Raw genomic sequence first — 14,365 nt, 5'->3', positions numbered from 1 at the left:
AATCTAACCTGTGGAATACAAAAAGCAGGAATGTGGACTTAGATGTCAGGCTTGATGTCGGATGAACGTTGAAAGTGAAAGCTTACGCTTATTTCTCTACTGATTGTCAAGAAAGAAATAATTTCCAATCAGATGAACCTTTTCAGCGAATGAAGGCTTGTTGGTCTAATGGCAATAATCCATCGATAATTTGACCGCTTTCGCCAAAATTACTCACCTGGTCATAAAGCTGGGGAGGAGGTTGTGAGTAGTGATGCAGAAAGTACTCAAAAATGAGGAGGAGACGACACACAGCCAGCGGGTTCTTGGTCTTTGCATCCCTGTCAAACAGAAAACAACACAATATTTAAAGACACGGACATAATAGCTCAAAGTAAAATGTGTGAATGTAATTGGATATTTACAGACCTGTTTCAATCAGAAGTGATCATTTACATCTAGGGACTAACATCTAACGTCACTTTAAGACACGACCCAGCTTTCACATCAGGCTTTTTTAAAGTCCGTTTGTAGGCAAAGACATAGAGCTGACATTATCACAGAATCATCAGGGGGTTGTTTCACAAAGATCCTAAGTTTAAATTAACTCTAAGTTGGACTTAATAATTATGGAAAGCTGTTAGCATCTATGCAAATATTTTGTAAAAAATATTTTGTAAAAGTTATTTTAAAAGGTATAAAATGTTGATTCAAATCATTCATATTTCCTATTATCAAGGAGATTTCATGTTCTTGATGTGGAATTTATGAAAAGTCTAAAATACTTGAACTTTTGCTTTTTAATATATTTAATTTTAAGCCTACAAATGGCTCTCCATAATTGGTAAGTCCAACTTAAAGTTAAGTTTGACTTAGGATCTTTGTGAAACACCCCCTGGAGCATAATGGCGTGCTGCACAAGAAACACTCAAACCATTGTTCATTTTTGTCAGATATCTTTGATTTGACTCACCTAGACTGTGAAGCCTCTACGATGATGTTGGCACACTGGGTGAGGATGATCATCTTGCTACTCCTAGCGAGGCTGTCAAACACAAACAGCAGTAGCTGGATGTGCTCCACATTCACATCTACATGGAGAAATAAAAAGATTCATGACTAGAAATAACTTAACAATTTTATGATTTGTACATTGCCCCGCTTTTCACAAAACTTGTTATCAGTGACAAATGACAGTTTTTGTTATGAGCTACTGAAATCCTTGCTTCTGATTGGTTATCAGCAGATTTGTCACTGATTTTTGTCATTTGTCATTGAAAAAAAGGCATTGTGAAATGAAACCCAGTTCTTCTGTTTTCATTGACAGGATCCTCAATCACTTGTCAAGTCACCTATACCTCAATGCTACTGCTACAAGACTGCTTGATAGAAAGTATTAACAAGAAATTAGCAATATTTGGATACCATAATTTTAAAGTTTAAGTATACAATTTTAAATTGCATATCTTGAATTCAATGTCATTATGATCCTGAACTTACAGGTTTATAAACCAACTTTGAACTGAACCTGTAATTGACAAAATCTTGGCCATGTGCAGTAATGTAATTTTTGTTTGGTCTCTCACTCTCTTGTTATTATACTAATGGCATCTGTGGTATTAGAGTCTGTATTCAAATCATGCTCCATAAATAAACTTCAGCCATACCCAAATGATCATCGTATCTACCCTGAAATTATTTTCCTCGGCTTCACATTCACGTTAGTGTATGTCTTCAGAGCCCTCTCCTTCAACATTCAAACAAAAACTTAATTTTTGCCAAACAAGAATGACCCTAAATACTATCCAAAAGTGAACCTCCTTGGCCTCATCCTCAAGCTAAGAGATTATCGTAAAGGGAAAGTCCACCCCCAAAATAAGTTTGTTTCGATAGAGGCAGAATAATAAGAAAATCAGGTGAGTGAAAGTTTGAGCAAATTCTGAATGAAAATAAGAAAGTTATGAATTATTGAAGTTGTGATCAATCAAATACAAATTGGCAACTCTGTGACTTATTATACGAGCTCTCCTTCATTTGCTTTGTGCATAATATTCCATAAAATCATGTTTTCTTCGTTATTGATGACGGAATATATATTTGTTCCTTGCAGGGGGAGTATAGAAACATATTTGCAATTATTATATTTAGGGTGCATTATGGTTGAAATTTTTCTTGAGGGAAAATGAAAATTTTAGATTTTTTTAGTACTGAGCAAATGGAAGTTGAGCTCGCATGATACGTCATAGAGTTGCCAATTTGTGTTTGATTGATCACAACTTCAAAAATCCTAACTTTCTTATTTTTAATCGGAATTTGCTCAAACTTTCACTGACTTGTTTCTCTCATTTTTCTACTCCTATTAAAACTAACTTAATTTCAGGGTGGACTTCCCCTTTAAGAGCTCTCTTCCCGGCAAACCCCAAGGTCTTCCTTCCTCTTCCTCTTCCTCTTCAATACGTGTCAACAGACTTGTTAGTCCATATAAAGAACTACCCTGCTTAACGGAGTGTTCAGGCGTGCGCCTATATTCCAGCTTACAATGGAAGTTACAAACTGATTTAGCCGAGGACGCAGGTTCGAAGCCGAGTCCCGTTTTTCGGATGGTAACATTAAAAGTCGGTCCCAGACATAAATAATCATATCTGATTGACACATGTCTGTAAAAACCCAATTACACACACACACACACATGATCCAACCCTCTCCTTACCTTCACGCTCTGGTTGCATGTCTGTTTTCAGAGCTCACTCCCTTAACACCGAGAGGAACTTCTGCCAGACCCTGAGGCCGAGATTGTCTGAAGAGCTCATTACCAGCAAACCCTGAGGTCAACCCTGGGGTCAACCCAGGGGTCAACCCTAAGCCAACCCTTTCCTTACCTTCACCCTCTGGTTGCGTGTCTGTTTTCAGAGCCCACTCCCTCAACACCGAGAGGAACTTCTGCCAGACCCTGAGGCCGACCGTCATGCCATGCTCCTTCTCGCTGGTACCCATCCATGTCTGCTGTCGCTTGACCAAGATGTGGGCTAGGACGGCCAGGGTGCGGGGTGGCAGGCTGAGGGGCCAGCTGCTAGAACTGGACGGCTGGACACCAAGATGGCCAAGCAGAACATCCTGCAGGGAGGGGGGGGGGGGGGGGGGAGGGAGAGATATGTTATTCTTAATGAGGTGTCTCATCATGGCATTTTATCAGTTCAAATTCAAAGAGATTTGTTACCACAGAATATTGTCTGTACATGTATATATATGCTTTAATAGCAGAAGGAAATAGCAAGGAAATTTCTGATTCACTTAACTATTAGGAATGCCCCTCCAAACACAATTAACTGAGCATAAGACAGCAACATCTAAAGACATACATTTGAATTTCAAGAGCTGCTTTGAAGCGTATTGCCTGAAGACTTAAAGTCCATTTACAACCAATTTGACCAATTTTAACACACTAAAAGCAATTTTCATAAAATTCAATTCTACCTGATGACCCTCTCCCTTCCACACCCAAGAGACTTGTTAACTAATTTCATGCATAATGTTTTAACAAAATTTCTCTTGACGACAGAAAAGCTTGCCAGAGTCTTGTCAGACATAGCAATAACCAATGAATGCAAAGTGAATCCATCCACAGAATGACTTTTGTCGAGTGACCTTTTGCATAACAGGTGAATCAAATAGTTGGTAACCAAGGTTCAAGGGAGAGAAACATGCACAAACTGAAATACATTTGAGTGTCTAGTAAAGAATCCCTGAAGATATACGTTACCTGGAGCTTGGGCGAGAGAAGGTCTGTAGCTAGGAGTGTGTGGCAGAAGTGCATCACAACACTGGAGAACTCATCAGTCAGGTGACCTGTCACATGACATACATTTTGAAAACTTTTATTACACACATGACATAGAAATATGGATCTCAAAGAGATATCATCAGTCAGTTGACCCATCCCTCATCAGTCAGGTGACCTGACACACATTTATGATTTTTTTTATTTTTTAAACACATGGTATGACTTCAAGGAATCAGAGTAGCACTTGATACAAAACCCCTGAGGTATTAAGGCATGAATCGTTTAGGTAGAAATTATACTTAATTGTTTAAAGCCTATCTGCACTTGTCCAGGAGGGATTAGATCTCCCTGCATGGTCATTGACAGGTGGTTATCTCATCAAATCAGCTCTCAATTAACATTAAAAAAAGGGGACCGTGGGAGACCAACGGTCACCGCTTAGGCATTGTTTGCTATGCAGAGGTTCCAGAAAGTATTCATTTGTCTTGAAATCTATTCCACAACTGATTACTGAGCATGAGTTTGGGATGAAATAATTAAACGTTGACCAAGTCCAAAGCATTAATGTCCGAGAAGCATAAGAGCATGCGATATAATTATTTTTCTTCAATAAAGCGGTGTCTTACTGTTTTCCATCTTGACTATTCCTTTGTCCAGGTCTTTTAGTACATTCGCTAGGCTAGCCGTGTGCTGCTCCTGAAATTCTAGGCTGTGAAATAAAGAGAGATTAAAGGCATTGTTTAACAATGTTTCCAGTTTTACAAATCTGAGATGCATGGCCCTGTGTGTAATCAGTGTCTGTGATATGGTGTAATATTGAATCCAAAAAATATTGTGCTTCAATACTGTTGCGAAAACGGTTTCTGAAATTTCGAATTAAAAAATTAAAGAGTTCAAAAACCTGGGGTGGTATTCTAAAAACAATGTTGTTTTGTATTTTAGTAAAACAAAGTTAATTGCTAAAAGAAATCAAAATTTGGACATGTCATGGGTAAATGTCTGAGCAAAGCTGGATCGGAGTAAGTTTTAAAAGTGTTTGTTCCGTGCAATTTGAGTTTGTTATGACAAGTAACATCGTTTTCCCTGTCATAAAAGATAACGTCTTTTTCAAAATACAGCCCATGGAATTCACGACATTTGGTTCTGATAACTTACCTTGGGAATTGTTGGCATAAGTCTTCAGAGATTTGGAAGAGATGCCCTGTGAGAAACTGCAGTACGTCTCTAGACAGCTTCAGGTACTACAAAGATACAATCAAAATGACCGTCATAATACGTATAGTTGGATTCATACAGCCTCTATCCTAATGATACATGTACAAGGTGCTGAATACTATTTTCACCCCAGCTTAGACTGAGCCTGCGTGATATGGCGCTCAAGAATTCAAGGAATTTGTTACTAAAAATATAAAAATAAAAATAATCATACTCATACATATAGTTGGATTCATACAACGTCTCTCCAAAGGATAAAAGGTGCTGATTACTATTTTTACCCCAGCTTTAACCGAACCTGCATAATATGGCACTCAACAATTCAAGGAAGTTGTTCCTATCAGATATCTATTATTTTCACCTGGGTCGAGAGTGGCAAATGTAAAGTCAAAACCCGTACCATGTGGTAAATGGTCTTGTGACTTATTCTCTAGACCATGACACTTCTAGTGTTCACATTATGACATTGTGTTGTGAACAAGATAAAAAATCAAACATAAAACTCTTGACATGAGAGATACAAGTAATGTAGAACTTTGTTACATGTGGTATCTAAAGATTGACTTAATAGCCAGACTGCAACACCTTGACAACTCTTGTAGTACTTGGTACTTAGTAGGATTACTCCAAAAGACGCTGTGAAGGTGTTTAAACTGGAGGTGTGCCGTCATGTGCGGCCACCAACTTAAAGGGATCTGGTAACTTTGTCTTAGATCCTATAAAAATAATCCTTGATTTAGCTCATGCTGCAATGATAATTATAAACCTTTAGGTCAGTCAGGAACTCCATGACTTTTACAAGCCGATCGTCTGTCTGATTATCAAGATATTAATGATTGGAATTACAAATTTTGAAAACCGTTCACTGAACGGTTTTCATAACACTTTTAATTTTTTTGAGGCACTTCTTGATCATTTTGAAGCACAATTTTTTTTAGGGCTTCAATATTACACCATATCACAGACACTGGTAACATGTAGGACCGTGTATCTCAGATTTAACATTGTTAAACGATCCCTTTAAGGGGCTGGTTTTAGGTTGGTTTTGAGCGCAGATTTAAAAGTATTGAAGGAAGGTTAGGCTACAAATAAGGGAGAAAAACTGTTCCAGTCCTAACTGTCCTTGGGAAGAATGAGTATGCATGTGCATCCATCCTGACTTGGTTAATATAGAATTGTTGGTCATGGCCCTGTCTTGTTTGTTCTCCCTTCGACAAGATGTAATAGTGACACTATTTCAATTAAGCATGGTACCGAATTCACTGCTTACCTCAGTCGCCTCCTCCTTGTCGTTGAGGTCTCCCGTTAGCAGAGCCTTGGTGCTATCCTGCTTCTCACCGTCTTTCTTATCATCTGACGGGGGAGGAGGAGGGGGCGGGGCTGTAGGGGTGGAGTCCTTGGATTCCGGTTCGGAGGTGAGTGATTCCTCAAACCATGGGCCAAGGATGGGCTCGCTGTCATCATCTAAACAACAAATAATAAGTTGAATAGTAAAACTATGATACATGAATATTCCTCTCATAAAACTAGATAATACTACTCTAAACAGAAGAATTTTAACAAATCTTTTCACTATTAACCACTCAAAACAATTACATGTATTTTTGTTTGCATATTGACAAGACTTATCAATAATAATCGTTATCAAAAATTTGTATCCGTCACACCTGTACACCTTACTAGAAATTTAAACTTATGACGCTGCAATTACGGGAGGGTAATTAACAGACCTTCTGATGATTCTTCATAGCTGCCTGTCTCTCCAACAAAGCATTCGTTGAGGGAATGAGAGTCGCTCTCATCATCTGCTGCGTCCTCCATCTCGCTCTTCAGACGGATCAGTGTACAAGCCTGTAAACAGAGAAGCAATAATAGGGAATGTAAAGCATTCCCAGAAAACAATAATCTTAACCCGTTTACTACTGAATTTATTCATTGCCATAGGGTTAATACAGGGGCCACCAGGTTCCAGTAGGCAATGGGTAAAAAGCATAAAAACTAAAACAACAACAAGGAGGCGCCATTGCTCAGTGGTAGAGCAGTCCTATCATAACCGAGAGGTCCTGTGTTGTTGAAACCAAGTCGAAGGTATCACGGCGTTAATCCTCATTACCAAGTCTCTCGGAGAGGACTTAAAGCCGTCGGGACCCCTGGCTGCTTACTTACAAGCATACACATGCTTTCTCAGCAGTCAGGTAAAACAATCAAACACAAGCAAACAAACAAACCTTCTTGTATGATTCTGTCAAGAGGTTGAGTAGAAGACTGGTTTTAACACTCTGTGTGGCGGTGAATGGAGGTAGGATCTCTAGCTTGGCTTGGTGTACTTACCAAGCATACACATCCTCTCTCAGCAGTCAAGTAAAACAAACAAAACAAACAAACAAACAAACAAACCTTCTTGTATGAGCCCGTGAAGAGGTTGAGTAGTAGACTGGTGAGAGGGTACGCTTCTAGAATGGTCTTAACCCTCTGTGTGGCAGTGAATGGAGGTAGGATCTCTAGCTTGGCTTGGTGAACCTTAGCAATGTTGCTGTCCTGTGTATGAAACATACATTCAAGAAAGAGGATTGACTCTTTGAGATTCATAGGAACACCTGAAACTCTGGCCTGGATTTATGATGATAGCTTAACATAGACCACAGTCTATAGTAACGATAATTCCTCAGAACAGTTTGGTGGGGAATATTCCCTGTTATCAAGGAAAATTGCAAAAATTTGTCCCTGTTCCTTTCATTTTTATTCTCCTTATTCTTTACATGAAATCTAACCACAAGTTTTGGTTGCAATAGAGAAATAAATACATTCTGTCCTTGTTATTTACTTTTGATTGATTCAAACATATGACCGAGCAGATACATCATAAGGTGAATTCAGTATTAGATAAAAACCGACATTTGACAAAATTTTCAAACCTACTAATTTCATGAATGACTCAGAAAAATAAAAAAATGTTTTTGGCAATTAAGAAACCGATCAGAGTGTGGAATTGCTCCTTAAACCTTTGGATTTCAAATATGTAGACCACTAGGTCGTATATGCATACCTGTGATAGCCTCTCGATGTGGAGGTCTTCTAGGAGTTGAGTCAAATTTTTCAAGACGAACGATGAAAGGGCCACAGTCAGGCTGCTGAAACCTTGCGACCTGCAGGAATGAAATGGATTAGAAACAATCAAAGGCTTTATTACCATAGTCCAATGTTATAACAGCACATCCAACTGCCAACAATACACAGTCTGTTGAGAGCCAGAAGGGCATTCGTAATCTTTGAAGGCTTCCACTGTGATGATAGATTTGAGTGAGATTTGCGGTTACACCACGTTTTCTTTTGACAGGGTTACTTGTTCCTCAAATAGTTCAGAGCCATCAATATAATGAGAGATATTTTCTTCTACTTGATTTAATCTTACCATTTAGCTGAGGTTGGTCTTGGAGCCGTAGGTGGAACACCGGTGTCCTTGGCGTCACCCTTGGTCGTCTTGGAGGCAGGCGCTGCAGCAGCAGGTGGAACCTTTCCCGGCGGTGTGGGTGTGGCATGGGCGGGGCCAGCTGGTTTCTCCTCCTTGTCCTTGCCCTTCTCTGGGGGTACAGGCATGGCCGAGGATGCAGCCGTCTGAGCCGTGAGGGTTAAGATGTGATCCATCCCTCCTAGGGCACACCATGCGCCCATCAGGTACAGGTTTTGAATATGCTGTGGACAAGGTAACATTTGAAACAATAGTCAACTTTTAAAGGGATTGGGTAACTTTGTCTCGGATTCTGAAACAAAATCTGCGATTTAGCTCTGGAATTGCAATGATAATTGATTATCGAGATATTTATGATTGGAAATTAAAATCAAATTTTGCGTTTTCCTTATGGTTTTCATAACACTACAGTCTATTGGGGGGAAACGAGTATGGTAAAACCGGTCACTCAAAGATTTTTACTTTTTTGAGGCACTTCTTGGTCATTTTGAAGCACAATTTTTTTCGATGGCTTCAATATTACACTGTATCACAGACATTGATAACACATAGGGGTGTGCATCTCAGATTTAACATTGTTAATCGATGTCATTAATCCTAGTTGTGTCACTTCATAATGATACTGTGTAAGCATGATAATTAGAAATCTCTACAAAAAATGGTCATTTATTTCAAAGAGGAACCTACCACTTGAATAACTTAGGCAAATTCCCCTGGTTGTCTACTGGATTAACATTTCCTGAATTCTCCATAAAAATCTTCTCCTGATATTGAATAGCATGTCAAACGTTCCCAAGTTGAATGATATCAAAAATCTTTCAAGAAAGAGAAACATTTGCATGCAGATGCATTGAACACTTACCAGATATGTGCAAAATGTCAAAAATAGTGAACTATCCAGGCATATCCTGTTTCTCATACACTTCCAGCTATTAACTTCAGACAATCAAGTTGACGAAATGCACGCAAATTAAATTTGCATACATGATAGTAATAATTAGATCAATTTATATGGTGCAGGACTACATAAATATACTGTGCTGAAGGTACTTACATGTCCGCTAGCTCTCGTTGATGATTTGATGTTGCTGGTGAGTTTCTCAAAGAGGGAAAGCTGTTGAGGAAAACAAAGGCAGATTTGTAAAAATCATAAAAAGATATAACAGGTAACATGCACGTATATGTATGTAAAGTGACCAGAATGGTTTGGATGTTCCATTCTAAAAACTATTACATTCAAGTGTGATTTTGAAAATATGAATGAATACTATTTTCCCTGATACAGGTAACATTGATTTTATACTTATTCTTCAAATTTGATATTTTAACATTCAATTTCACTCCATAGGCCAACTAGATTTCTGCATATAAAACTTAAATGTACATGCATTTAGATTACCAAAACAGACAAGAGAATACAACAATTTCTCCAGTCGGTTACCATTTGATTTTGGAATAAAACACATTTTTATTTTTCTGAATTGTTTTTGGTTTAGTATTGAACAGGTTTATTAACAAAACTACAAAATTCTCTTTTCAAACAACTAGATGAGTTTACTGATGAAAAATATACAAAGACGGAAGAAAAACTAAGCTCACTCCTTTCAGAACGACAGAATTGCAGATGCTCTCCAGCTCTTCTTCTTTCATTGTCGTGATGCTTCCAACTCGAGACTCCGACCCGGTCCTGACGTGGCTCCCCCCGGCACTCATGATGCTACTGGCTACAGCCGCAGCGATGGCTGCGTACAGGCAGCTCATGATCACCGTGGCAACCTTCTCCAGGTGGGTGGCGGTCATGGGTTCAAGGGTCGGGAGGTCAAGGACGCGGTTGACGATGGTCATGTCGTTGAGAAGAGATGGGAAGCTGTGAGGAGGCAGGGAGATAACATTGTCAACGAGGTTTAGGATTTGAGAAACTACGTTGTCAGAAACATTACATTTTGAATTTATTTTGACATAATCAAAGACCAGCTTTCTCATTAAGAGAGTCTGCTGAAATCCTGACAAGGAATTTATACCCTGAGTCTTAGGATAGGACGGTTTGGCAATCCCTTGTACATCTGTGAATACACAACTTTATTTTTCCTCATCAGTATTCATACAGACTGCTCTCCCAAGGGTCCTGCAATCATATTATTACCCTTAGGCTGGCTTTAGCTGAGCTACCATGATAGGGTGCTCTCCCTACTGGGAACCCATTCATAACACCTAGGTGGAGAGTTGCAAGCGTAGATTAATATCTCACTAAAGAACGATTAGTGCCGCAGCGGGACTCGGCAATGTATTCACTGGACCATGACACCACAATGTAACCAATCAACTCACTTCGCTTTGATACTGTTCGCATCATTGAACGTGTTTGGCAGGACGAATCCCTGGCCTGTAGTAGCTTCCTTGTAGTTGTTGATGTATCGTTGAAGGAAAGGCAGATTAAGGCAGACATCTAGGAGAATGTCTGCCCCTCGCAGGGAATGGAGGTTGTCAATGTTCCTGGAGGCAAAGTAGGAACGGCTGCCATCTTTCTCGATGGATTTCTGTACAAAACCAAAGAAGAAGAAGAAGAAAAGAAGAATTCAAATTATTTATGCTATAGACACATAAGACAATTCAGTCTGTACATCATCAAATTTTGTTATTAGTGATAGGTTACAACTTTTCGGTATATTTTCTTCACTCTTTTATTACACATTCATTTCTATTAAAAGTAACACATTTTATAAATATAAGAATAATAATAAAAATATTGGATATTTCTATAATGCACATATCCACCACAGCTCAAGGCCCTCCCATATTCGCAGGCTCTGCCAGGCTACTAATTTTGGTGCTCACAGCATTCATGGAATTCCTTTCTACCAGTACCCATCTTACACCTGGATGGAGAGTTGCAAATGTAGATTAAGACTCGAATTGCGAACCATGTCAACCACAGTTCTAGGAGACGAATCCCCTAGACCACGACACCTCTACAATGTGTGTCTGTGTCTGTGCAATGCTCTTCTGGTAGGCACCTGGAAACATGCATGGGACTTGAAATTGATGAAATTTGATGACTTACCAAAGTCTCTGGTTCATTGTTCACACTGGTCTTTAGCATGCTAGAGGATCCAGAGGCTGCTGTGCCGGTGTCTTTGAAAGCTGACATCAGCTGCTTCACAAAGTCTGTTCTCGATATACGCTGAGCCTCCTTCACTTGGATCAGTGTGGTCTCTTCTAATTTCAGCAACAAGAATAAAATATGAAATTGGGGAAATAAGATGAGAAATTACAATAATTGTATAAACTGTAAAACCAGGGAGTTTCAAGGTAATAAGAAGGACTAGGAGGAGGAGGAGGAGGAGCAGGAGAAGAAGGATAGAAATGAAAGAGGAGGAGGAAGGGGAGAAGGATAGAAAAGGAAAGAGGAGCAGGAGGGGTAGAAGGAGAAGGAGGAGGAGCAGAAGAAGGAGAAGTAGGGGGAGCAGAAGAAGGAGAAGAGGGAGCACGAGGAAGGAGGAGGGGTAGAAGGAGAAGAAGAGGGAGCAAGAGGAAGAAGGAGCAGTAGGAGAAGGAGTAGAAGAAGGAGCAAGATGAAGGAGGAGGAGGGGTAGGAGAAGAAGAGGGAGCAGGAAGAAAAGGAGGAGCAGGTGGAGGAGGATAAGATGGAGAAGGAGAAGAAGTTGACATACAACATATTGCATTGTGGTATGAATTGTTTGTTAACCTGGACCACTTCCTAAGGTCCAAAGGTTTCATGCACATGATAATGGTATTACAGCAAATATTTTCATCTATTGCTCATTCCAGCAGCAATCTATTTATTTCCCACAATTTGTTACTTCAATGGAGATAAGAAAAGTGGTCATTAAAGGCTGGTGGTGTTTATGTACAAGTTCCTTTAGAACAGGATTCAATGAGACCAATTTCTAAGGGAAATGAGACCAATTTCTAAGGGAAATGAGAAGTATAGTCTTTTACAGGTAGTCGTTAAAGCAGGTATTACTGTATTTAGCAATCAATTGGCACATTCCTATTCATATACTATCATCTTTTCATTCACAAGAATTTACCTGCAACCTGTTTTGTTGATACAGGCATCTTTGCTGTCTTCAGCATGGCTGTCAAGGTCACGACATTTGACCTCTGAAGTTGACCTACGCCAGTACAGAGACCCTCGATAAGAGACATCAGGTTTCTCTGCAAATAGAAAGAAAAGAGATACATATATGTGTCAAGTAACTACAGAACATCCTCCATAATAATTTTAACAATGATAATAATAATAATAATAATAATAATAAAAATAAGAACAATACTACTACTACTACTACATGTACTACTACTAATAATAACAACAATAATGATAATTATAATAATATATATAGAAAAAATATAACAACAGCAGTACTAATAATACTTACTTATTGAGCACAAAATAACTCAGATAGATTTCTATGTGCTTACAATTTTTTTCCAATAAAATATAACAAAAGATTAACTAATATCATTCATACTTCAAAAGAATAAACTGACATAAAGCGTTATAGAAATATATCATTGGCTATTTGAATGGCACCCATATCCACCTATCAAGCTAAAGAGTTACTTCATTATTACCCTTAGCTTTAGCTAGACCACTATTGCAGTGCTCTAGCATTATAGGAAAATCTTCCAACCCAGCATCCAATTACTACTTCTAGGGTCAAGAGTCATAAGTCTACCTTGGTGCGTCCTGTCAAAGACAACGGCTTTGATCCGGGGCATGAACCCATGACCCTCACTTCAAGTGTTCAAACCACTCAACCAAAATCTCTATACATTAAAAAAAAAAAAAAAAAAAAAAAAAAATCTATTACATACCTGTGAGACAGAGCATGCCTCCTATCAAAGGACAATAGTTACGACCCGGGGCATGAACCCATGACCCTCACATCAAGTGTTCAAAAAAACTAAACCACTAAACCACAACACCTCTATACATTGTTTTTCAAAATAATTTAAATCTATTACATACCTGTGAGACAGAGCATGCCTCCTTGAACTTAAGCATACGCTGAAGGCAGAAGTCCATCAGGACATGACATGCTGACACCACGCTGCCGACCATAGACTTGGACACTGTACATTGATTAGAAGAAAAAGCTTTACTGCATATGCTTTCTGCTTTGTGATCTATGAAACAAAAGCTAGTACAGTGAAACCTGTACATTAGATAAAGGCTACTCAAGGGAGATAAGAAAAGTGGTCTTTTCAGACATTTAAATGCTAACTTTATTTGAGGAGCTTGAGCCTACATGTATGAATGTTTTTTAAACAGATATATGGCGCCATACAAATGCTGTGAATCATCATCATCGTCTTTATCAGAAGGTGTCTTTATGTACAGGTTCCTTTAGCGTAGGATTAAATGAGAAACACTTTTCAAGGAAAATGAGAAATATAGTCTTTATAGACAGGTGGTATTTCTATACAGATGGTCATTAAAACAGGTGTCACTGTTTGTGCACGAATAGAACACCAAGCAATCATGAGAGTGAACAATAGCCCATCAATGATCATTGCCATAGGGCTACGGCTTGCTTTATTTGGTCATATAAAGGCTTGAATACATCTACTTTTTTAAATAATGATCTACAAGTATCCAAGAACTTCACTTTACTTTTTAAAGCATTTATGAAAAGAAACAAAGAATCATGAATTCCCATGGAATGATTTATTTTTCAATGTACACGTTAACAACACTGCATTGTACCATAAACTGCAAATACTAAAATAAATAATTGCATTGTCATTCAAACAACATCTTTATATAGTAAAAAAAACAACAACATCTTTTGGGGGCATATATATGTCTGTAAATGAACTGTCATACACCACAAATATACTTGAATGATTTATAATGTATGTTTGGAAACGCAACCAAAATACTACCTTGTTTT

General features: G+C 38.6%; 1 protein-coding gene across 5 annotated transcripts in view; it reads right to left on the bottom strand.

Moving 5' to 3' along the window:
* LOC586064 (E3 ubiquitin-protein ligase UBR4) overlaps positions 1-14,365 on the bottom strand; it is a 135,390-nt gene that overhangs the window by 117,370 nt on the left and 3,655 nt on the right. For 4 of the 5 annotated variants that reach the window (XM_030997412.1, XM_030997414.1, XM_030997415.1 and 1 more), the window contains exons 3-19: positions 13,441-13,544; positions 12,497-12,623; positions 11,506-11,660; positions 10,773-10,981; positions 10,044-10,311; positions 9,499-9,558; positions 8,388-8,668; positions 8,022-8,121; positions 7,373-7,513; positions 6,706-6,826; positions 6,246-6,439; positions 4,916-5,001; positions 4,387-4,469; positions 3,740-3,825; positions 2,859-3,093; positions 953-1,070; positions 218-320 (exon numbers count right to left, since the gene is read on the bottom strand). In XM_030997412.1, coding sequence (XP_030853272.1) covers positions 218-320; positions 953-1,070; positions 2,859-3,093; positions 3,740-3,825; positions 4,387-4,469; positions 4,916-5,001; positions 6,246-6,439; positions 6,706-6,826; positions 7,373-7,513; positions 8,022-8,121; positions 8,388-8,668; positions 9,499-9,558; positions 10,044-10,311; positions 10,773-10,981; positions 11,506-11,660; positions 12,497-12,623; positions 13,441-13,544 — 2,471 coding nt within the window. Of the gene's footprint in view, positions 1-217; positions 321-952; positions 1,071-2,858; positions 3,094-3,739; positions 3,826-4,386; positions 4,470-4,915; positions 5,002-6,245; positions 6,440-6,705; positions 6,827-7,372; positions 7,514-8,021; positions 8,122-8,387; positions 8,669-9,498; positions 9,559-10,043; positions 10,312-10,772; positions 10,982-11,505; positions 11,661-12,496; positions 12,624-13,286; positions 13,325-13,440; positions 13,545-14,365 lie in introns of those variants that run through there. The other variant, XM_030997416.1, reaches the window with a different exon arrangement.

The sequence above is a fragment of the Strongylocentrotus purpuratus genome, unplaced genomic scaffold, assembly GCF_000002235.5.
Source record: "Strongylocentrotus purpuratus isolate Spur 01 unplaced genomic scaffold, Spur_5.0 spur5_scaffold_4, whole genome shotgun sequence".
Taxonomy (NCBI): Eukaryota; Metazoa; Echinodermata; class Echinoidea; order Camarodonta; family Strongylocentrotidae; genus Strongylocentrotus; species Strongylocentrotus purpuratus.
Note: the sequence above shows the minus strand (reverse complement) of the source record. Positions and strands in the feature narration are given on the sequence as shown.